Below are 25,083 nucleotides of genomic sequence, written 5' to 3'. Positions count from 1 at the left end.
GGATATACCGGTAACTAAAGACACACCATTTCCTTAGTCTTGAAGTCTATGCTAGCATTTTTACTGGAAACTCGGCTGCTTTCATCGCATCTCATCCAGAGAGGTCCTGAGGTTAATATGAGATGTAGATTACAAATCAGATTCCAGTCTTAAAATGGAACGTGGGGAAAGGAACAGTGCATTGCACCAATAAACAGCCAGTTTTCTTACTCCCCAATAATGAATGGGTTTCATTTATTTATGAAAAAGATGCTCCTATCAAATCACACCCAAACATACATGCAGTGGCAGAGGAAGCCTCTTCGCTGCCCGGGGTGGCGGAGCGGAGGCACCCCCCATGGGCAGGGCGTCATGACGTGACGCATGCATCGTGACGTCACGACGACGTCAGATGCACTGCGCATGCCCAGAAATTCCATCTGGGCCGGCGCTGCTGCTCCTGTGCCGAGCTGGCAAGTGGTGGCTTGTGGGGCTGCCCTGGACGTGCTGCTTTACGAATGGGGCAGCCCCACAAGCCACCACTTGCTGGCTCGTGGGTCTGCCCCGTCTGTAAAGCAACACAGCCGGGGCAGCACCACAAGCCACCGCTCGTTCGCTGGCTCGCCGTGGGAACAGAAGCGCCGACTCGGATGCACTACGCATGCACGGACGGGGTGGTGGGAGGGGCCAGGGAGTGTCACCCCCCTCCCCTGGAACTCGGGGCAGCCCGCCCCCTATGCCCCGCCCTTCATACACCACTGCATACATGATTATTAAATAATAACTGAAATTAAGATTAGAAGTAAGAAAGTAGATTTTACAATGTTACAAAGTTACTAAAGAAGATTAGAAATGAACGCAAAACAGAGGATGTGAGGAAGTCCCAAGCCTAGGATTTAAAGAAGATGAGGTGAAGTAAATAATTGTTTTGTTTGTGTCTATTTTGTGTAGTTTATGTAGTGTTTGTATTTGTTATTTGTGTATTTTTATTGTTAAAACCTAATAAATTTTTATTTAAAAAAAGATTATTAAATAATAACTGAAACACTGCAGATATTAAAATATTTCAAAATATGTAAGCAACACTTGGAAAAGAAACCTGAAGCTTAAAGCTTGAAAGGAAAGCTGTTCCTTGAAAGACAGCCCCACCCATGGGAAACTTGTTCAGTAGGAACACCTTCCTTACTTAATGCCACTTCATACTTCTTCTTTTTAAGTGTATATTCTGCAACATGCCATTGATGCAATAATAATGCATTATTGGTGGGTATGTATTGGTCCACCCATCCATCATTCCATTTTATTAGTTGTTCTGTGATGCCTCCCCAATGTTACTGCATTATTGCCATCAGGGTGTTGGTGTGGAATCTTGTGTCAAAATGCAGCAAAATCAGAACAAACAAGCAAAACAAACCCTGGAACATTTGTGGTATAATAAGTTACAGGACTGCAGCAGTATGGGACATGCACCAATTGGAAATGAAGCAATATGTTCGCCCCCAATTTTTGCAGGCACAAACAGTGGGATCATGTATAACTCTCCCAATACCATCATAAGTCCAAATCACCATGAATGCACAATAAAAACAGCACCTGGAGGGGCTGTCAATGTTACCACTAATATAGATGACCAGCTTACTGAGTGGTTAATGTGGGCAAGACTTACTGCCTCATAAGGCCCCCAGACTAGAATCTACAGCAGGGCAAACACACAACCACACACAAAACATGCTTTCATTATTTCAGACAACCATACAGATCTATGGTAGAAAATGTTGACACATGGCAAAATGGGCATCTGTATTGGGCCAGAGTTTCTTGAAGAAATGTGAAGTAGAAAGTTGCAAGTCAGAAACGATTCCACATATTTACCACGACCAAATACAAACTAATAGAGAATTGCATAGTTCACGCACATGCCGTCTGTTTCTTTGCTCACTCTGATTCGCACACAAGGCCTTTCATTTCCTCGTAGAGCCTGCCAAGGTGACGAAGTTCTTCTTCCAGTTTGCTAGCTTTCTCTCTTATCTCTGCGGCCGTTTCTGCCTTGGCTCCCTCAGTCAAATGTTTAGCATCCTGAACAATGCCATAGGCATCGAATAGGAGAAACACCCCAGTTGATGCAGCACTCAGCAGCCTGGCCCCTTTGCTCATGGCAAGGGTGGTTCCTGCAAAGACTTTTCTGGCGTGCTTGGCTCCTCGGATTGTACCCCGGGATCTGCTACTTGCAGCAGTGACTCGCTTTGCTAAAGCCTTCAAGCTGGGATTGGCGCGGACTTGCTTCAATGCCTTTACATTCACTCTGATTCCCTTCACAGCCTTATACAGGTCAGGAACTTGACCGGCAACATTGGAAACGAGTTGTTTCATGTTTTCCCCCACAGCCCCGCTATTTGGGGGCGATCCAAAACAGAAACCGGGATGCATTGCCTTTCTTAGACTTTTCTCACATTCACTCATCAGCTCTTGAGCTTTTTTCCTTTCGTGTGAATTATTCACGCTCTCATATAAGCTAGCAGAAAGGCCAGTCGCTGTTGCCACTGCCCCTAAACCGATCCCGGTGGCTGTCAAGAACAAACTCCCACCTGCCGTGATGGGGGCCAAGGTGAGTCCCAGGATGGTCAAGAGGCCAGAGGAGGCACTGGTAGAGTTGGCAGCAATGTTGGCAATGGTACACTTCTTATGGGTCTGGTCAATGTCATCGGCCATTTCCCGAAGGGATCTGATACACTTTTCAATCTCTTCTCTCTGGGTAGGGAACTCATTCAGAAATCGGGCAAAATATTCACTGTCTCTTTCTTCCCAGGGCACATCTTCCAATCTGTCAAAAATTAAAGTAATACATTTTAAACACAGACACCTTTTTGATTTTTAGGAGGACTGCTTTTGCACAAGTCTGTCTGAAGTCACTTCTGGATGGCCTGCTTAATGAGCATTCAGTCTGATTTGTTTGCAGAGATTAGATGATGCTGCCCATTTAATGAGCATTTGTTCGGATTTGTTTGTAGGGACATCACATTATGTATCAAAGCAAGGGTTATCCCACACTTCCCAGTGCCCTTTCCAGTCACTTTCCATATCACAGAAGTCTGATCTTTGGGGGAAGTGGGTTTGTTTTGCAAGAGCTCCAAATCAGCTGGACAACTTCACATCTCATTGCATCATTTTTGTTCTTTGAATTGATTATAGAGCCAGGCAAGCCCTATCAAAATACATGGCTGAGTGTGGATGCCCCATGTTGCTTGCAAGGGTAAGATGATGACCACTGTCAAATAAAAGGAATGTCAGAGTCACAAATATGATGCCAATGAAAAATATCAAGCTCTGCTACTGCTCTGCCATAGAAAAGTAGTTACAAACAGCTAAATAAATGTCACTTCTCATGTTCGCTTTCTATGCGTATCCAAGTATAAATTACATATGTGCTTCATCAAGTGAAGGGTAATTGCTTGTAGAATTAAGCTTTTCTCTCTTTTAAAACCTCAGGAACAACTGATGGTTCTTTTTCCAGCTGCCGCTCTTTTGAAAAGAGAGATGCTCACTCCATAATAATTTATGAACAGTCCCACACAGATTTGTGAGGCTTTGTTGATTTGCTGAAGGCAAAACTGAAGTCTAGGGTCATAATTTTTTTCCCCTCCCACCAACTCGTGTTTGCTGGAACTTTGCAAATGTGGTTGAGATTATACAAGAAAGGCAGTGCAAGCAATGGTTGTGTTTAACTTCTTTAGTAAGGTAAGTGTTCATTACTCTGGAGAACAGCTGCAATCATAAAAATGCATATTGCAGGCACCTGCTGTTTTTTGTTTTTGTTTTTCCACAAAAAGCCTGATGTCTCCATAGCAAAGTTTTTCTTGCACGAAGGATAGGAATGTAATGACCTCATGGAAACATGGAGAACTCTCAAAACTACTCAACCATTTCTTTTCTGGGAAATGCTCTTTCAGGGCAGTCCTACAAAAAATGCGGTTTTCTCCCATATGCGGGAATATAATACAATATAAACATTTATGTATTTTCTAAAGCAATAGTCTGCCCTGAGTGGCACACAAACTTGTTTGGAAAACATGGAAGCATGTGAGGAAACATTGGGGAGGGGGTAGGTGGTATGTGTGTGTGTGTGTGTGTGAGAGAGAGAGAGAGAGAGAGAGAGAGAGAGGAAGGAAGGAAGGAAGGAAGGAAGGAAGGAAGGAAGGAAGGAAGGAACCTACCTGTGTGCTACTATGTGAATTTAGAAGTATTCTAGGTGGGACCTGCAACAAAATATTTCAGTGTATCTTTCCTCTTAAAAGGAGGGCAGGGGATCCATTAAGCTCTTCCCTCCAAGCAGAGCAGTTCCAATTTTCCCATCTTCCAAGTTTCCCCTGAACCACAGAACATTATCAGTGTCTTCAATGGGGCTATTTGGTGGCTCTATGCAGGGGAATAAAAATGTCCCATTTTCTTGTCGTCTCTCCTTTGCAGGTATGTGTTTGCATGATATTTTTCTTGTGGGTAAATATTTATTGTTACTTATTCTATTGCCATGTATTCTGCTTTTCTTACAAGGTGGCCAAGATGACATGTACACAACAGTAGGCTTCTGAATTCCAGCTGCTGGGAATTCCAGGAGGGAGAGTGCTACTGTGCTTGCATCCTGCTTGCAGACTTCCCATAGGTGTCTGGATGGCCACTGTGAGAGCAGGATGCTGGACTATCAGATAGGTGGTCCCTTGGCCTGATCCAGCAGCCATCTTATACTCTTATACACGGTGCACTCACACACAATTTTATTCTCATTACAACCCTGTAAAGCAGGGGTCGGCAAACTACGGTCCGAGGGCTGGATCTGGCCTAATTGCCCTCAGGATCCAGCCTGTGGACGGTCCGTGGATCAGTGTGGGGATTCTGTTCTTTAATATTTTTTTTGGTGCCACCATTTTTTTCTGGCACCTTTCCCCCCTCCCTCTCTCACACTGCAGTGCCTCCTCCCTCCCTCCTCCCGGCTTCTCCCCACCCTGCGTAGCGGAGGAAGGGGTCTGGGCTGAGCTGGCTGAGTGCCATTTTGAACAGCGCCTCTCCGGAGCCAGCCCTCCCTTTCATGCTGCTTGTCCCTCCGCCACCGCTGCTGCCACCCTGGTGCTCCTGTGGGCAGTTGAGAGCTCTCCCAGCTGGCTGCGTGGCGGCGATCTGGCCTCTGCTGCTGGCGGGAGGGCTCTGGATTGCAGGAAGGCCTCTGGAGACCTTCCTGCAGTCCACAGCTCACTCCACTGCTGGTTCGGTGGTGATCTTGCCTCCGCTGCCGGTGGGAGGGCCCCCATCCCACCCCCGAAGCGTGGAAGAGGTGCTGGCAGCAGGCCGCAATGCAGCACCAAACCCAGGTGAGGACCACCCATCCAAACAATGACTATCATCAGTGCAGGTAAGATTTGTTTTTTTTAATTTAAATTTTTATCATCTATAATACTGTCTGGCCTGCCTGGTGCATAGAATGTGTCCTTTTAAAATGCATCTGTGGGTTATTTGTGGGGCCTGACTGGTGTGCACAGTATGCATAGGAATTTGTTCATTGTTTTTTTTTTCAAAATATAGTCTGCCCCCCCCCCCCAAGGTCGGAGGGACAGTGGACCAGCCCCCTGCTGAAAAAGTTTGCCAATCCCTGCTGTAAATTATGGTAACCTGAGAGATTAAGCCTGGCTCAAGGTTGTTTGTGAGTTTTGTGGCTAAGCGAGCACCTGATTCTGGATCTCTCCAGTCCTCATGCTACAATCTAACCACTACACCACACGGGCTTTCCAATATGTATTCTGGAAGAGATGGAATGCTGGTACACGTGGCTCATTTTGAATCATTCAAATGCGCTGGCCATGCTAACTGGACTCTAGTGCAAGACAATTTTGCTGCCATGGCAGCACTAAGAGCTTTGGATGTCCCCAGTGTTGCTGTTAGGGCAGGACTTTGGGGCAGACCTCTAAAGCCCCACACAACAGTTTAGGCTCCTGAGGGCTCCCACATGCAGGAGGGATGGCTTCTACATTTTGAAGTAGCGTCATAGAGTTGGAAGGAACTTTGGAAGAGTAATCAAGTCCACTCTCCTTCCAATGCAGGTAGAAGCCACTGTTGTCTAAAGGTCCCCCCCCCATTAGATGAGAGTTTAAAATTACTTAATGGCAACAATTAATGTATATTTTATTCCTCCCCCCCCCACAGTCAGTGGAGGCAGTACATTTGTAAACATGTCTTCACATAGGATGCTTAAAAATAACAGTAAGTGCTGTTGTTGTGCCTCTTTTAGACACCCGTGTTATCCTACTCAACTGTCCCTTTCTACAAAGACTGCTAAGACAATCTGTCCCCTCTCCCAACTTGATTTGTTACTGGGAGAGATTGTGCAGGTGGATCACACTTATCAAAACATACAGCTAAGTTTGGATGTCCCAGGGCGCTTCCAAGAGTAAACAGAGTGCATTCTGGGATATTACCAGGGAGTTATATGCCTGGCAGAATAGTTATCATCAGCAAACTGCCACTGCTATCAGTTCAAAGGAATGTCAAAGTCACTTAGCTGACGACATTCGTGGAATACATGAAGAAATGCTTTGTTATGCTGCATAATAGGCAGTCCCCTCAAAGCAGGCATTTTGATGCTTCCGGTCTTCCTGAAATAGTGTAAAACCAAAATAAGGATTGTTGCAACTTAAAAAAAAAAAATTCTGAGTTATTCCACCTCCTTGCTCTGCACGTATTTGTGTAAGCACTTGGTTCTTAAGAGATTAATTGAGCTGAAATTAATCCTATAATCCTCTCTAAAGTGGGGATAGGAAAGTGGTTCAAGACCCAAATGGGAAGAAGCCACCTAAAAGTAGCTTGCTAGGAGCTGGATACCACGGAGAATTAAATGCCACTCTCCAAAGCTCAGCTGGGCAGGTTTTTTTTGTTGAGTTTCCTTTTGAGTTAATTTGGACCGAACTGAAAGAAGTGGGGAATTAACTAAATGAATGAAATAGGCCAGGATTCCACAACAAAATGAGTCACATGCACAGAAACATCCCATATAGACCAAAGCCCAATAATGACCAAGGCTGAGCATACAACTTCAGATAAGGTTTCATCTGGATTGAGCCTCTGAGCCAAACCTGCCAAACAGCCCTTCACTGAATTCTTCTAGGACAGGGGTCAGCAAACTTTTTCAGCAGGGGACAGGTCCCTGTCCCTCAGAGCTTGTGGGGGGCCGGAGTATGTTTTGAAAATAATAATAATGAATGAAGTCCTATGCCCCACAAATAACCCAGAGATGCATTATAAATAAAAGCACACATTCTACTCATGTAAAAACATGCTGATTCCTGGACCAACAGGATTTAGAAGGTGATTGGGCCAAATCCGGCCCCCAGGCCTTAGTTTGCCTACCCATGTTCTAGGATGTACTGCCAATGGCTGCATTTTAGCAGTTTATCTAGCATCCTTGTCCTGCCACTTCTGCAGTCATTTCCCCTTGCTGCCCTTGTTTTGAATTCATTGCACCATGGATGAAGAACGTGGGGCCCTCCAGTTGTTCAGCTCCAGCTCCCATCAGCCAGCATGGCCAATAGTTCAGGATGACAAGTGCTGTAGTCTGATGGTGTCTGGAGGGCCCCACATTTCCCATCCCTGCCATAGTCTTTGGAGAAGAAGCATGTGCCCGAATGTGCCCGATCATATGGCAGTATAACAGTTGCCAAGAGGAGCAACATACACAACAAACAAGGAACTTGCCTCTTTGTCAGACAGAGGACTGCCATCTGACAGCCATTCTGATGGATGACTGTGAAATAGGACACAGAGCCACCCAATAAAATGGAAGGTGGAGTTGTTTGCCTCCATTTCATGCTATTTTCTAAAAGTGTCTCCCTACCCCAGAGTAGTTGCTGTAAAGTCTGTAAAGTAAACATTTTTATTACTCTGGTTGTTTGCTGCCTAATGACTTTAACAGTTTCTTTTCACTTTATGACTGGGAGTAGCCATGTGGTGTTATCTGCTTGTGTGTAGTTAAACCTGTTAAATGCCTTTTCAAGGAAAAACACCCCTGTTAAATACTTTTGCAATCATGGCCAATGATTAACACACCAAACAATACTGAGAGTGGCAAGCATATATGTTATTGATGGGTTACCTCTCAATTTCGGCCACGTTCTCCATGCAGTCTTCACCTTCATCAAGATGACTTTGCTGCTCCTCATAATCTAGTCTGTCTGGCCAAAGTTCTGCACTTCCCATGGTGTGGTTGTCGCCCTCAGCATCTTCTAAATGAGGACAAAAAAGAAAAGCCAAAGCGCTCGTTATGCAGAGGGTCATCATAACCACATTGCAACTTACAAAGTCTAGGAGGAACTAGTATACAATAAAAAGACAGTGGTACCTCAGGTTACAGACGCTTCAGGTTACAGACACTTCAGGTTACAGACACTTCAGGTTACAGACTCCTCTAACCAAGAAATAATGCTTCAGGTTAAGAACTTTGCTTCAGGATAAGAACAGAAATCGTGCTCTGGCGGTGCAGCAGCAGCGGGAGGTCCCATTAGCTAAAGTGGTGTTTCAGGTTAAGAACAGTTTCAGGTTAAGAACGGACCTCCAGATTGAATTAAGTTCTTAACCCGAGGTACCACTGTAATTACAAATAAATCACAGAACAAAAGGGTCTGCAAAAGACACACACAAATAAAACCAGCTGAAAACATAGTGGCTGAAACCATTCCAAATCCACATGAAGCACAGCAAAGGGAAGTTTGGTGCAAAGACTGAAGCAACCAATAGATTCTAACTAAAAGTTGTGGGAGAACAGCAAGGCCTTCCTCTGAGAGAGGGTAGGACTAGCCAGCTGCAATTAGAGATGGGGGGTAACTTTGATTCAGTTTGCATTTCAAGGCAAACCTACCTAATTCATTCTTCCAGGAGCAATATGGGAATCAAAACACAGCCATCCTACAAAATTTGCATTTCTCTCAATTTTGTGATGCCATTTCCCAACCAAACAATGCTTATGAACATGCGTATATTGGGAGAAAGTTCGCATGGGAGTTAATGTATTAGTGAAAATAACACAAAAAATTATTTACATTGGGGAAAATTGCCTGTAATAATAATCATCCTCATATCTGTACCTTGCACATCTGACTGGGTTGACTCAAGCACTTTGGGTGGCTTCCCACAGATATAAAAACATAATGTGTACATTAGTCACAACTGCATACAAAAATATGTTTATTAGGAGAAATTCACAATAAAATGCTGGTGAATTTTCATGAAGTTTTTTTTTTAAAGAAAAGAATCACATATCGCTGCAGAAATGAGGAGACTGGAAAATGGAGAAAATGAGAGAATCGAAACTGACAGACCCCTTCATTCTGTAGCTGCAATTCTGATCAGGAGAATGCCACACTGCAACATTTCATTGCCGTGCCCACTTGTACTACTAATAATTGACACTTCCTCATGCTCTTTGCACAAATGGCTTGTTTGCAACAGAGGAATGTTTGTGAAACCCTGTTGCCTTTGACATGAGTCAAATAAGATCAGGGTGACAGGGTGGGGCAACTCAATCTCTCTGGCCTCAGGAGGTTGTGAACATTCACACCCTCCCAGTCTAGGCAAAGAAAATAACCAGAACCCCAACAGAAAGACAAACATAGGAAGCTACTATACACCATGTCAGTCTATTTGCCTGTCCAGCCCAGTATTACCTGCTCTGACTGACAGCAGAGAAAGCTCTTTGCCATCACTTGATCCTTTTAAGAAAATGCCAGGGATTGAATTTGAGCCCTTCTGCATGCAAAGTATCTTCTCTACCATCCCTGAGCTAATACTCCCCCCCCCCAAAGAGACCTACCTTCATAAATCCGACATCCTTCAGAGGCCATTCTTGTAGGAATCTTGTGGCGAAAACCTCTCGACTTTGGTATATTTCAAGCCTGGGAAGGAAAAAAAGAGTCCAGAAAATGACAACGAAGGCAGATCATGTTGAAATTTCAGCAATAGCAGAATTGTCATCCAACCATTTTTAAATGTAATTGAATTACTGAATTCAGTTTTAGCCTGGTCTCTGGCATTCCTTGCACACATCTGAACCTGGAGATTCCTCACACTCCAGCTGTATCTGTGAGACGTAGGAAGTCCTGCTGGATCAGGCCACGAGCCCATCCAGTCCAACATCCTAGTCTCACAGTGGCCAACGGGATGCTTGTGGGAAGCCCTCCAGCAGGACCTGAGCACAAGAGCACTCTCTTGCCACCTCGTGGCTCCCAACAGCTGCCATTCAGAGGTATACTGCCTCCAACAGTGGAGGGAGAGCAGACAAACTGGGGAAAAAAATAAGTTTTAACTGTGATGGTGGTGCATAGGCATCCTAAGATGAATAAATCCTAAAGTTATGGAGGAACTAGATGAGAGGCTTAAGACTAGGGATGGAGCAGAAATTTGATCCAGTTTCCAAAAAGGCATTCAGATTTTCTGAAACAATATGCAAACCAAAACAGAGCTATCTTAAATTGGCCCTTATCCAAATGCTGCAATGCACTTCTTCAGCTGAGCAATGGATTTACTTCTGTGTAGACCTGGTTAGGACACCTGTCTTCTATAGCTTTTTTTCTCCCCATGGAAAACCCTCCGGGCCCCTGATCGTTCTGATTGCCCTTTTCCGTACCTCTTGTCCGTTGGACGATATCAAGGCAACACCAAATCTGTTTGCTGGCTGTTAGGTTGACAAGATCAACAGAACGGGACCCAGACAACCCTCTCGGGCTTACCTTTCTGATTTGCCTGGGTGACTTCTGCTAAAGTGATGTGCAGAGCAGTCTAGCAGTAGCCGGAGGAGGTGTGTTCCTGGTTAATAAGTAGATGAGAATATTGACATTTGCAGTTTGCACAAACAGCAGACAACTGAGTGCCATCAAAGGCCTGTCAGACACAGGAGGATGCAGTAGGTTTGAAAAATACAATTAGGCTGCCAGTACTAGCCTTCTTAATTCCAGTAGGGTTGAATCTGTCATTCTTTGACTCTTGAGTTTGGTTCTCCACATTTTCACACGAGTTTATTATTTATTTATTTATTTTTAAAATAGCCTTATGAAGGTTCAACAGCATTTAGTGTGAGTTTCTCCTAGTACACACATTTTTGTATGTGATTTTCCCTAATATATGCACATTACACAAAACAATTTCCCTGGTATAATGGATATTTGTATGTTATCTTCACTAATATATGCATACTTTTCAGTTATATGCATTGTTGTATATGTTACTTGGCTAGAGAAGAACTGCATTGCAAAATTCACCTAAGTGCAAATATTTCAAAGGGTTTCAGTTCACATAGTATTTCCGAAAGTGCAAATCAGGTAAGTTTAAAATCAGGCAAGTTCACCTTTAAAAGTGAACGGAATTAAATTTCTCCCCCGTCCCTAAATAACAATCCTGCAGTAAAAGGGGGAGGTAGCTACCAGCCTGCACATATAGCAGTTCTTGTGACTACCAGCAAATAGAGGCAGTGTTGTGTAGTGGTTAGAGTGTCATTCGAGAACTATGGAGACCCAGATTAAAACCCCCACTCATCCATGAAGTTTACTGATGATCTTGGGACAGACACCAACCCTCAAGCCCAGTCCATCTCACGGGATGTTGTAGGATAATATGGAAAGGGCAGAGTCGTGTATGCCACAATGAGGGTGGTTTTTACTGGGATCACAACCCAGGGGTGAGGAGAGTTAATAACCCACCCCTTCCAAGATGATAAAGACAGGCCCCCTGAGCAGCAATGAGGCTTGGAAAAATACACTTCAGTTGACGCCAGTGGGAACTCTCCTCCACAAAGCCAAATGCAACACAGGGAGGGGCGGAGGCAAGGCACAATGCTATAAGGATCACAACTGGGGAGCAAAGGGTTCAGCCTTCCTTGTGCATTTTAAACCTGTGGGGGTCCTGCAACTATAGTTAAAGAGGCAAGGAAACAGACATAGTTGGATGCTGTGCATTTAGTGCAAGGGTAGCCAATGTGATTATTGAACCCCATTCCTATCAGCCCCAGCCAACATTGCCAATGAACTGGGCTTTGTGGTAGTCCTGAAACAGGCAGAAGAAGGTTCCACGTTGGCTACCTCTGATTTAGCGCAACATGCAGCTTTTGCTAGGTTGCAGGATGGAAGGATTCCCACGGAGAGAGAGTTGCTTGTTTAAGCAACCTGCGGGGAGAAATAATCTCCTTATGAATGTTTCTGTTTAAACCTTGAGCACAAAAACCACAGCAAGAGTCAAGAAGATAATTCCAAGATGACGTGTGCAAGGGAGGGCAATTGCGCATGTGTGCGTGGGAGAGCCCCATTCAAAAGAAAAAAGGAGAAAAAATGATGACATATCCAGAACGAAAAGAACCCAGTTTGGCCAAGTTATCACTGGTGTGCTAATTTTTCTTACAGAGCAAATTGCCAGACATGTAATTACAGTACAGTAAATGTGTATGTCATGACTCTGTGAGTAATTTCCATATGTGAGTGGGAACAATGAGAAATGCAATAAGCTGCTTATATAATACACCTCTTCGTTCTGAAACGTATTCTGGCTGATCAGACAAGTGCTTAGGCTGTATGCAGCATGCATCCAGCCACACTGTCTGCCCCCCCGATACTTGGGAGAGATCCTGCAGGCCTCTTCATAATGGGTAAAATGTCTAGAAATGAAAGGGGGTCCAATAGAAAGTGTTGTGAATGTATGGAGGCAAAAGCTGAAGCAGTTTAAGCCATGCTTATCTGTAGCCCTACTCAAGCTACAGAGAGAGAGAGTGATGAAAGGGGTGGCGGTGGTAGAAATATAAAAAGAGAAGGCCTGTGGTTCCTCAACAGATTACCTAGATGCAGTATGGTTAGAAGAATTTATGCTGGGCATAATGGACTACTAAAAATAGCTACCATTTCCCTGCCATTTCTCCCAGGTAGAAATATTAGGGGGCTTTTCACATTTAAGCTTCTATTGCATACAAATCTGACTCGAAGGTCTGTGCTACCCAGTCTCATTTGACATGTACACATTTGCTCAGGGATAATTAATGTTAACGCTAATAGCAATTCGCATCTTGTTAATCAGATGTTAATTAGCCCACCTGCTACCTTCCCTTGCTGACTTTCCATCAATCTGGACTTTAGATCCTCCTGGTTCATAGAAGCGGATATAGATCGACTGTATTGCTTCCAGTGTTTTATACTAGCCCTGCAGCCTTTCATCACACCACAGGGTGCAGCCATAAACATTCTTTTTGCATAGCTGACTGGCGTCATAAATTATTCTAGGCTGAATTTTGCAATGAACGAAAATGAGTCTGCACTTGCTGCAATTCCCCCTTAGGGCCGCCAGATGGCAGTAGATCATGTACAGATGCAAAACTGGGATTAGCAGCAATAAGACAATAGCCTGTAGATATTAAGCTTCAAGACTGTTTTTAGGGTACCTCTAGCAACAGGGAATGTGTGGCCCTCCAGACTCCAGTTTCCATTGCCCCTGACCATGGATCAGGGGCTAGAGCAGGCTTCCTCAACCTCGGCCCTCCAGATGTTTTGAGACTACAATTCCCATCATCCCTGACCACTGGTCCTGTTAGCTAGGGATGATGGGAGTTGTAGTCCCCAAACATCTGGAGGGCCGAGTTTGCCTATGCCTGATTTAAATATATTTAGTACTGGTGTCCCCACCCCTTTCAAAGGAAGAGGAAACGTTTTGTAGTTGCTCCTGAGGCTTGCTAATCATGACAGAGGCACCTGGGCAACTGGCAACTGGCCTCTGAAAAAACAAGAGGCCAACTGTGGTGTTGGCTCAGGAGCGGGAATGCAGATCTAGACCTACCAAGTACACAAGGTTGATCTTCTGTTGTCTTACTCCTCTGACAGTTTTCTACATTCACACCATACATTTAAAATACTACGATGCCACTTTAAACAGTCATGGCCTTCCTCCAAAGGATTCTGGGAGCTGTAGTTTGTTAAGGGTGCTGAGAGTTTTCCCCATGTCCTCTCACAAAGCTACAGGCCCCAGAGCTTCCTGGAAAAAGGGATTGATTGTTAAACCGCTCCAGATATTTGTAGCTCCGTGAGGGAAATCGTGGTCTAACAATTCTCAGCAGCCTTAACAAATCACAGCTCCCAGAATTCTTTGGGGGAAGCCGCAACTGTTTAAAATGGCATCATAGTGCTCTAAATGTATGGTGTGAATGTGGCTGGTGACGCACAGTTGGCAAAAACACACAGGATGGGAACTCTCACTCTATCAGTCCTTGTTGAGACAGCACTCAAGGACAAGTGGGTGCCTGCTGAAGAGCATGGGCAATCTTGGCACTCTTGAAACTCTAGTTCTGAGGGCAGGGGATCAGTGATTGAAGTTTTTATTTTTAATTAAAAGTAGCTGCAAAGTGCCTGACATTTCTCGGAGCAAAGGCTCTGACATAGCGGGTATTTACCCATTTCTTCATGCGCAAATTTTCCTCATCAAATGTTGCTATTAGCCCCTTCTGTGTGCGTTTGTGAGTGTGAAGTATCTGTATGCTCCACACGCCACAATAAAGCTAGTAAACAACTTAGGGTCTGATTTAGGTATGGGAAAAGGCACGGTGGGGGTGGGGGGAACCATTTAAATGCACACTACCGAGTGCCGCTATGCAATCTGTTGTTTGGTCCTCAAATATGCAACTCAAAATTGTGGCATCTCCCATGTCCTCAGGATGGAAACTGAGTAAAACGAGTTCTTGGCAGTGAACCTTGTCGATGCCCTTTCTGTTGGGCATGGGATCTATGCCAGCCCAGTACCAGACACAGCAATTATTTCATCTTCTGGGCTTGCCACAATAGCACCTGACTGAAAAGAGAGAGGGAGGGAGGGAAGGGATTGACCAGAGTGACCTAGACCTGAGCTGTCAAATGACAGGTGCCAATCTGTAGGTCAGCTTCTTAAGCCCACAGATCTCTCTGCTTGCAATTCATTTGAGGAAGGACGCACAGGCTGCTTGTATCTATATAGCCGGACTGCTCACTTTCCATTGTTTCCTGAGCAGCGACATTATGGGGCTCAGCGATCAGGAATGGCAGAAGGTCATAGACATCTGGGGGAAAGTGGAACCAGACCTCCCTGCTCATGGGCAAGAAGTTATCATTAGGTAAGCAGAAGCCGGTGACCGAAATCTGAGAAGCAGCTTTCTTGCAAAGTTAGCATAGTGGCATTTTTAAGAATCAGCTTAGGAACGTTGCAAAGTGTCTTATATTATGTGGGTGGAACAGAGGGGAAGATAACTCTGCAGATAAACCTGAACGCTTTAATTCCTATTGGCCTCCATTTTTTATCAGCTTTTAAAATAGATCTCTGCTGCTATAAGATATAGGTTGCTTTTGTAATTGACATTACTGACTGAGTCATTAACACACAATAAAAGAGAGGATTAGAACCATAGTTGCATTATTACTTCCTGAATGTCAAACCAACTGAGGTTTTTGGAAAAGGGCACAGAAAATTGTTCAGATATATGGTATGCCTCCAGATAGTTACTATTTTGCAGGAGGGATTCTATTTTGCACATTTATTTTGCACATTTATGTTTGCACAGTTAATGGACTGTGTGGCCTTAGCACAAACATGTCCACTTTAAAAATGAAAGAAAACATAATTTTTTTGTGGTTAGGAAATGCACTGAAAAATGTGGGATGAATGAATAACAGGAAAAAATTGAAAACACGCCACAGGCACATTAGGATAAAAAAAAAATCAGAATGAATGTTCAATAAAAACTGGGGAGAGTCTAACCGCTGTGCAAGCTTTGTGCAAGCAAAACAGGAGGAAGCCATGGATCCAACAAAGTACCTGTAAGCAATTTCCTGAGGATGAAGTTCCATTATTATTAGCAAAGATGCTTTGGATGATCGGAATACCTGTAATGAAATGGAGCTAAGCAGGGTGAGTGACAAAAATTTGGGGTTAAAGGAAAGATCCTGGTTCCATTGGCACTGGAGGCAGTATTGACATCAAAGCTTAAGAAGAGCCCTGCTGGATTAGGTCAAAGTCCATCTAGATTACATTCTGGTTCCCCATCATGGCCAGCCAGATACAAGGTGACCTCAAAGTGGTTTACATGTGTTATTCAAAGACCATAGCTCAGTGGTGGTGCATCTGCTTTGCATGCAGAAGGTTCCAGGTTCAATCCCTGGCATCTCCAGGTAGCTGAGAGAACCTCCTGTCTGAAACCTTGGAGAGCTGCTGCCAGTCAGTGTAGACAATATTGAATTAGATGAGCCAAGGACCTGCTGTGATACGACGCAGCTTCCGATGTTCCTGTGTGCCTAATCTGAACACCAGAAGTACAAATCCTAAAATGCCATTTAAAACCACAGCAATAAAACAATTATAATCAACAGAGGAATAAGACATTCTTACTGGCTATGAGTGATAGAAGAAGAAGAAGAAGAAGAAGAAGAAGAAGAAGAAGAAGACGACAACGACAAAAACGGACAAGGCAAACATGGCCTCTGAAAGCCTGGGGGAACAAGAGCATATTTGCTATAGGGCAAAATCCCAACTGTGTCAAAGTCTGTAGACAGAGGGTTCCCTAGCTTTGGTGCAACCAGGGAAAAGGCCCTGCTCTGGGTCCCTGTGTGATGTCCTACAGTCATCGGTGGGATTGTATGCATCCCCCACCCAGTTGTTCTCAGGGTTTGGCTTGCTGATATGGGGAGAAGCACTGCAAGAAATATGTAAGTTCCAGGCTGTTAAGGACTTTTCTGTATTAACACCTTGAATTGGGCCTGCCTGGTAACATATAGGTAGATCCTGCAAAATTGGTGTTGCCTGCCATCATGCAGAAGTGCCCATTAATATGGCTGTGTGGCTGCATTCCTCACTAGCTTCAGTTTTTAGGTTGTCTTCAAAGGCACATGAATAGTAGTTTAAATAGGGAGATGACCATGTTGGTTTTTTTTAAGGGCTTTGGAGCAGAAACTGGGCATTTCTCTTCCAACAAAGCTTGGAATGTGGCCCCATTAAATTGCAGGAGATTCCCAGCAATGTTATTCGAATGACATTCTGAAGATTGAAACTCCCGTTTTCCTATGAAGGGGTTACTCTCACCCTGTCACAATTTCCCAGTTACTCTGATACCAGGGAACACAAATGATACAGGTAGCTATGGGTGTCTTACAGGTGGCATCTTTGATGGATAGCCAGTTTAATCACCGCCACTCATTTACCGGTACTCCACATTTACTGGGCTATTCAATTCAATTGTTTCAGGATGTTTCAGAAGCACCCGGAGACCCAGGAGCGCTTTGACAAGTTCAAAAACCTGAAGACAGTGGATGACATGAAGAGTTCAGAAGAGCTCAAGAAGCATGGGACGACTGTCCTCACAGCCCTGGGCAAAATCCTAAAGCAGAAAGGGAACCACGAGGCAGAACTTGCACCCCTGTCACAGACCCACGCCAACACACACAAAATCCCGGTCAAGTATCTTGAGGTAGGCAGCAGTGTATGTCTGTATGGGGGGGGGTAGTGGAATAATGCCCTTGATTGACCAGGATAAAAGCAGGAGAGAGATGGGAGGTTCTTTTCTGCTCTCTCTGTATATACAAACATTGGGTTATAGGAAGTTGATTTCTACTGAGTGAGAATGTTGGTCCATGTGCTCTCCAGAGTTTCAGACAGGGAACTTTCCCATTCCTTTTGTACTTGTGTGGTGTAGTGGTTAAGAGCGGTAGACTCGTAATCTGGGGAACCGGGTTCGTGTCTCCACTCCTCCACATGCAGCTGCTGAGTGACCTTGGGCTAGTCACACTTCTTTGAAGTCTCTCAGCCCCACTCACCTCACAGAGTGTTTGTTGTGGGGGAGGAAGGGAAAGGAGAATGTTAGCCGCTTTGAGACTCCTTCGGGTAGTGAAAAGCGGGATATCAAATCCAAACTCTTCTTCTTCTTGGTTTTGGTTGGTAGATCTTGGGGTTCTCATAAAAAGCCAAAGTAGATCCAAAAATCCGACGTCTGCCCACCGAAATGTAGAAAATAACCTTCCCTGCTTTGATATTTCAGACGTACTTTCCTTGAAAGCTGCCAGCTTTACATTTCTCTTTCCCTCCCATTCTTTCCGCACAGTTCATTTGCGAAATAATTGTTGGCGTCATTGCTGAAAAACATTCTGCAGACTTTGGGGCTGATTCGCAAGCGGCAATGAGGAAGGCCTTGGAGCTGTTCCGCAACGACATGGCCAGCAAATACAAGGAGCATGGCTTCCAGGGCTAATAGTGAGCGTGGGGGGCCAATGTTCCCTTTCAGCAAGGATGGGGAGCCTGTGTGTGACCCTCCAGATGTGGCTGGACCACAACTCCCATCGCTGGCGAGGGCCAAAGGGAGCTGGAGTCGAACAACATCTGGAGGGCCACAGGTTCCTCATCCCTGTCACGAAGAGAAATAAAGCAGCATGTTTTGGGTGTGTGATAAATCTAGCAGAAGAATATTCTCCTTTCATGGCAGAAAATTAGTTATGCACCAGCTTGAAAAAAATATACTCGCTATATAAGGCTCAAGTTACACACCATGACAGAAGACCCACATCTTTAAAAGAAACCCTCTCATTCATATTATTATTATTATTATTATTATTATTATTATTATTATTGCCTGCCCTTCACAGGCAGGTCTCAGGGTGGGTTACAGCAGTTTAAAATTAAAAATTAAAAACAGTTAAAACAGGTTATAATCGCAGGAATAGTGTAGGCCCAGAAAACACACACATTCAGGGGTGCTGACTTCAATAAAATATTGCTTGGGGCAGGTAAGCCCCTCCCTGTATCAATCACGATCACAAGTTGTAGCACGCACATAATTTGAATGACAATGACCATCAACTTTTTTTGGGGGGGGAGCAGTTCCTTCAAATATTTTATTGGGGGGGGGGGACCTCAGCACCAAGGAGTTGGCTCCTATGCACACATTTCAGATGTGAAAAGCCGGGGTGAAGAGGTGTACCTTCAGCATTCACCGAAAGCTGTATAGAGAAGAAGTCACGTAAAGCTGAAGGTTGGAAGTGAAGTTTATAAGACCAAATGGGCATGTAGGCATGAAATGCTGAATCATCTCATGCCAAACACTCTTACTGCCCAGTGGTCCGTCCACCAGAGTCCTTTCCTCCTTCAGCTAGGCCCTGTTGCCAAACTCTAATGATCCTTTCTTGCAAAAGGTATGGTCAGATAGACAGGGAGTGGGTGGGAAGTTCAACACCCCCTGCTTATTGGTTCTTTAAATCACACTGTTGCATAATACATGAATGGTGTCAGAAGTTCTGTCACTGTAATGTGTAGCTTGGGCTGTCAACTGAGGCTTCTTCTTTTTTTAATCTTCAGCACAAATCGTTGTAATTTTGGGCTTAGTAGAATAAAGATTATATACAACAGAGATAAGAGATGGTTGTCTTTGTTAGAAATCCGCCGAGATATTATCCTCCGTCTGATGTCATAATAGAGAAAGGTCGCCTTGTGGTTAGTAATAGCTGTGAAAAAATGTTTGGGCGAGGCTGTTCAGAAGGCGGTTAGAAGATAGGGTTGCCAGTTCCTGCTTAGATTCAGTACTATTCGCTGTTTTAATAACTCTTGAGATAGAAAGACTAGCAGGATTTGCTCCCGGTAGAATTCATTCATGGTCCACCCTCCCACTCATCCTCCTTCCCTGCTGTACCAAACAGGATCCCAGTTCCATCTGGCAACAGATGGGAGAGGGAAGAGAGTTGCTAAACAATGGATGACATCACTAGGTCAAAATCTGAGAGCCTCTGTGGAGAGGAATTCCCGAGTTAGAACCGATTAACTAATTATTCTTAGACTGACCAGGGGCTGGGGTCAACCTATTGTGAACTTGTTCTAAGAAAGTTGCAAAGTGGCTGGGGGTGGGGGAACTATGTGAGTGGGGTGGACCAGCATCTTGGTGCCCGTCTGCATGTGCCTTCAGAGAGAACTCACATTTTCAAGCAGCATTTTTTTTTTCTGCAGCCATTTGATACAGAAAATTGTGGATATATTCAGATATTAATCCACAGATTTGCCTGTTTCTGGTAAACGAGGAATGGGGTGTGTGATGTTCCTTGCAAGACTTACCTGCATGGTCTTGATCCTGCAGGTGCTGCCCACATCCTTGCCATTCACATGTGTCCTAATGATGTCATCATATCATATGATGTCACAGTGCTCAGGGAAGGTTGCCATATCAGGGAGGCTGGAGCACCAATTCTCTGGCATGTCAACACTATTGAATTCCCCAAGAATGGCCATCAGGTAACTTGGGGCTATATGAGGCAAAGGTAAGTGTCCCGCCCTGTGGAACGCCCTCCCTTCAGATGTCAAAGAGATAAACAACTACCTGACATTTAGAAAACACCTGAAGGCAGCCCTGTTTAGGGAAGTTTTTAATGTGTGACATTTTAATGTATTTTTAATCTTTGTTGGAAGCTGCCAAGAGTGGCTGGGGAAACCCAGCCAGATGGGCAGGGTACAAATAAATTATTATTATTATTATTATTATATCTGCCTTAGGTGGATGAGAGCTATAGAAAGCAAGCAACACTGAACACTGAGGAATAATAGTTAAAGGTATCACGCAAGACATTTTAGCTGATTATCCATATGTATTTCAGTCAATTGGTTAACAGATGAGTAAACTGTATACCTGGATATGGATAAAAACAAGAGTTCTGAGGCTATAAACCTACTTTATTTTAAGATAACACATGTACCAGTATGTACTGTAACAGTCCCCATCTTAGCAGAAGCATTTTCTCCTGCTTGCGAGACAACACACTATGCGTTTTCTAAGATGGCGCCAGCTGGTTGTGTTATTTTGTAGTTTGTAATGCTGTATTAAAAATAACTTAAGCCTTTTATTTAAAAAAAAATCTGGCCAAAGAATTGCAGGCATCCTTTAGCTGATCCAAAAGGGTTTTAACTGATTGACCAAATCATCAAAATAATAATAATATAAAAATGCAGCCCTGGGGGAGAGGCTTTTCAGTGGATTCAGTACATTGGTTCTAAAAAGATAGAGAAGCTCCATTAATGCAATCTTATGCATGTCTACTCAGACTAAGTTCCATTTAATTAAGCTGCAACCCTATACCTACTTACCTAGGAATAAGTCCCATTGAAATCAACTGGGCTAACTTCTGAGTAGACATGTATAAGAACAAGGAGTCAATTTTCAAGGTCTTCCATGCTGACCCTGCTAATGAAATGTAAAAGTATCTCTTGTATGTAAAAGTATCTCTTCCCCTAATCCCTGGGAGTTGCTACACACTTGAGTATGTGATACACTGAGTGGCAAGTGGTGTGTTTTTTAATTGAATAAACCAAATTTCCTCAATGTCTGTGTTTTGTTTCTTATTTAAAGAAAGCCCGTATGAGGAGCTTGGAGATTTATATGTACAGATGGCAAGTTTAGAAAGAATTGTAATAACTTGAATAGAAACACTATGCATCTCCACTACTGTGGGGAAGACTGTGACCAGGTGACTGCATACACCTGCTCAGTCTGCTGCTCTTGATGGACAACTTCAGAGCCCCTCTTCTAACTTTGTAGACTTAAAAAAAATCTATAACCCAGATTTGGACCAGGTGGCCCTTCAGAGAGAGGACTGTTTCAATAGAGGACTGCCTTATGGCAAGATGGACATGTGGTCACCATAATAAAAGAGGTTGGGCAGGAGGAGGAGGAGAGAGAGAAACAGCAAACACAACAACGAGGGACTTGCCCACACTTCCTCTGGTCCTCCTGCTTTCCCTTGGGGAAAATTGCTCTTTAGCGCTGAATCGGAGCAAACGTCAATTTGGGTTTTCCCTGGATTGTCCTTTGTTCTGATCTATCACAAAAGAGTGGAAAGGAGTGGGCCAGGTGGGAAACTGCTTAGACCCATGCTTTCTAGGTACAGCAAAGTGTCGACAAGCTCTAGACCTTAGTTACAGAGTTCTTGCAATAACCAACCAGAATTGAAAGAGTTCAAGGAGCGGAGGGGCCAAAAGTTGCTGGTCTCTGAGCAGAGGCAACAGACAGGCCTGGCAGCCCCCTCTGAGAAGACAGGGGCTTGTCTAAGGTCCAGTTTGAGAATAGGATGCTGGACTACATAGGCTCTGGTATGATCCTGCAGGGCTCTTGTTATGCTCTTAACTAGGGTGGCCATATTTCAAAAAGTGGAAATCCGGAGCTTTTTTGAGCTGTTTTGGGCAAAATCTCTTTTTGAGTCATTTCTAAGGAAATCCACCATAATTGAGACTTCCAACATGGGTTGCCAGACATCTGGATTTCCCCGGACATTTCACCTATTTCTGCCCGGAAACTGTTTCTGATTGCTGTGTTCAGGAAATTCCGGACATATGGCAACCCTATCTTAACAGGCTTGGCAAAAAAGATTCCAGCTGCCTCTCCAAGGGGGAATGGTGGTGGTGGTGGGAAAGGAAAATAAATATCAAATTGCCAGAATGCCTTCATTTCACTTGATCTGTTGTTCTGTGTAACTCAGAGGCTTGCATATTTCACCACTGACTTAACCCAGTTCAATAAAATTGTCACCTTACCTTTTTTGCATTCCAACTTTTCTCCCGGTCACTGCTGACAGATGGCCGGTTTTTGCCTCCCTGCTATGCTGTTTGTTGCTGAAGGAGCTGTGCCTTAAATAAAGACCTGCTGTTGTCCGCTCAACATAATACCATTCCCTGAATGAAAGAGCAGCTGCTCCTTGTGGATGCAGGCCTCGGCTTGCAAGCGAGCTAAATTCTGCACCTACAGCAGTTGCTCTTGTCAGTCTGAATGGGGCAGCCGCCACGTAGGAGTGACTATATTAAGAATATTATACATTGTGAGCAGCAGGGTTGCACGCTGTAGTCCTTGTTGTATAATGTGGAGGTCAGCAGCTGTTTTTGCAATCCCCTGCACCTCTTCCATACGCTCAGGGCTGGATTAACCATTAGGCTAAGCCTGACCACTGTGTTGGCAACCTCAAGGCTGGATTACTGTAATGTTCTGTGTGCTGGGCTGCCCTTGGGCCTGGTTTGAAAGCTCCAGCTGGTGCAGAATGCCGCAGCCAGATTGCTGATGGGCGCACCTGGCTGACAACATGTGACAACAAAACCACTGCACATCGGCTGAAATAATAATGATAATAATAATAATAATAATAATAATAATAATAATAATACCAAAGATACTGTAATGAAAAATCAAACAATGGAACCAAATACACTTATATACATGTAACGTATATGACCAAGCTGTGCCTACATCATTTGTATGTTTGATTAATCATATATACTTGAAGGTATGTTCGATATTTTGATAATATATGGCATTATATAATTTGTACAGTCTGTTATGATTGTTTGACCCATTATCTACACAGAACTGATGAAGCTTCCTTTGCGAAACCTGTTGTAATCCGGAAGGCAGGTCTTCTTCCTTCTTCTTAAGTGCCCCTCTGTGAAAGAATTCAAGATGACTACATCCCACTACCGACAGCTTTGTTTTTCTGTCCTAGTGAACTTTTGAAAACTTATGTTGGCACTGAGCTGTTTGAATACATCTCAAGCTGAATGGTTCTTTTGTATTGATTTTGGTGATTTTTCATTACAATATCTTTGGTATTATTATTATTATTATTGTCATTATTATTTCAGCCGATGTGCAGTGGTTTTGTTGTTACTTTTGCTGTTTAGCACCACTGTGGTACTTCTCATTGTTTGTGACAACATGTGACACCATTGTTAAAGCATCTGCACTGGCTGCCTATCAACTACCAAGCCAAGTTCAAAGCCCTTGTATTAATTTACAAAACCGTGAACAACTTGGGTCCAGGATTGTCTGAATCCTTTCATTTGAGCTTGAGATCATCTGCTAGAGCACCATTGGTTGTTCTCTGAATTTGTGAGGCTCATTTGACAACAACAACAACAACAACAACAACAACAACAACAACAACAACAACGGAGCCTTTAGTGTCATCAGCCCAATTTTGTGGAATATTTAGTCAAGAGAAATTCAGCAGGCACCTTCTGTTTCAACTGGTAAATGCCAGCTGAAAACTTTTCTATTCCATCAAGCTTATGCACACAATTAAGACTACATATGCTACCCGAGTTAGGAAGAGAGCAGAGAGAATTGTAGCAGATCCTTTACATCCCGGTCATCATCTGCTTGATTTACTTCCACCTGGACGTCGCTACAGGACTTCATATACAAAATCGGCCAGGCACAAGAATAGTTTTTTCCCTTGTGCCATTAAATTGTTAAATTCGTAGTTGTATAGCTTAAGGGGAGGTAAAATATGGGTGGGGTTTCTTTGCTTCTTTGTATTGTGAGAGGAACAGTGTCTGTATGTTTACATTGCAATGTAGCCGAAACAAATTCCAAGTATGTTGGAAAATGTACTTGGCCAATAATAAATTATTCCTATTCCTATTCCTATAGTATTGTGGTTTTTACTGCCTTTTAACAATGCTTTCATTATCCTTTATGGTTTATTACATATTGTTACATTCTATGGTTGTAGCATGAGAATTTTGGCCTTATTTGTACTGCACCTTGATTGATCAAGGGTGGTTTAAAAATGGCTTCATAAATAACAAACAAACAAACAAACGTGTCCCCAAAAATGAAATTGTTCTGCTCGTTTCTCCTTCAAGACCCACCCAAATAAGCTAGTTCTGAGGCACCACAGATGACCTCTAAGTGTGGCTCCAGTCCATTTCGAGATCAGCTTCACAGGCTGCGATAGCTCTAACACTGAGTCATGGCTGGGCAATTAGCCAGATTTGAGATTACTACAAAGTCATAAAGGTAGCAGTGGAAACGATTGTGTTCTCTTCTGCACTTCAGTTTGCTTTTGAAACTATAGACCTATGAAAAAGCAGGGCATAAAATGGTGCTAGCTCAGACGAGCAGCATGTTACACACACACACACACACACACACACACACTGCAAGGACTATAGCGCTTGACCATTAAACTCATGGATTGAAATGCACTGGCAAAGTTTTGTGTGATTCCCAGGGCTTGAAATGTCAAGTGGAAATAGAAACCACCTTCATACGACCTAAACAAGGCTTGAAGG

At 43.8% G+C, this 25,083-nt stretch overlaps 2 protein-coding genes across 5 annotated transcripts; one reads left to right on the top strand and one right to left on the bottom strand.

Moving 5' to 3' along the window:
• Nucleotides 1-1,236: 1,236 nt before the first annotated feature.
• Nucleotides 1,237-22,704, bottom strand: LOC117053884 (apolipoprotein L2-like). 4 transcript variants are annotated; one of them, XM_033162196.1, is made up of 6 exons: nucleotides 22,555-22,563; nucleotides 10,740-10,815; nucleotides 9,824-9,905; nucleotides 9,099-9,138; nucleotides 8,111-8,240; nucleotides 1,237-2,800 (listed from the first exon to the last, which is right to left on the bottom strand). In XM_033162196.1, the coding sequence occupies exons 3-6, from the start codon at nucleotides 9,827-9,829 to the stop codon at nucleotides 1,915-1,917; spliced, it is 1,062 nt and encodes a 353-aa protein (XP_033018087.1). In that variant the 5' UTR covers nucleotides 9,830-9,905; nucleotides 10,740-10,815; nucleotides 22,555-22,563; the 3' UTR covers nucleotides 1,237-1,914. The 4 variants fall into 4 exon arrangements, with proteins under 4 accessions (XP_033018087.1, XP_033018084.1, XP_033018085.1 ...); XM_033162193.1 differs by lacking the exon at nucleotides 10,740-10,815 and having other exon boundaries at nucleotides 22,555-22,704; XM_033162194.1 differs by lacking the exon at nucleotides 9,099-9,138 and having other exon boundaries at nucleotides 22,555-22,701.
• Nucleotides 14,936-19,393, top strand: MB (myoglobin). Its single transcript, XM_033162197.1, has 3 exons — nucleotides 14,936-15,121; nucleotides 17,242-17,464; nucleotides 18,095-19,393. Exons 1-3 carry the CDS (start codon nucleotides 15,027-15,029, stop codon nucleotides 18,239-18,241), a joined length of 465 nt encoding a protein of 154 aa, XP_033018088.1. The 5' UTR covers nucleotides 14,936-15,026; the 3' UTR covers nucleotides 18,242-19,393.
• Nucleotides 22,705-25,083: the final 2,379 nt, after the last annotated feature.

The sequence above is a fragment of the Lacerta agilis genome, chromosome 10 (genome assembly GCF_009819535.1).
Source record: "Lacerta agilis isolate rLacAgi1 chromosome 10, rLacAgi1.pri, whole genome shotgun sequence".
NCBI lineage: Eukaryota > Metazoa > Chordata > Lepidosauria > Squamata > Lacertidae > Lacerta > Lacerta agilis.
The sequence above is the reverse complement of the archived record's forward strand: the minus strand, read 5'-3'. Positions and strand labels throughout refer to the sequence as shown.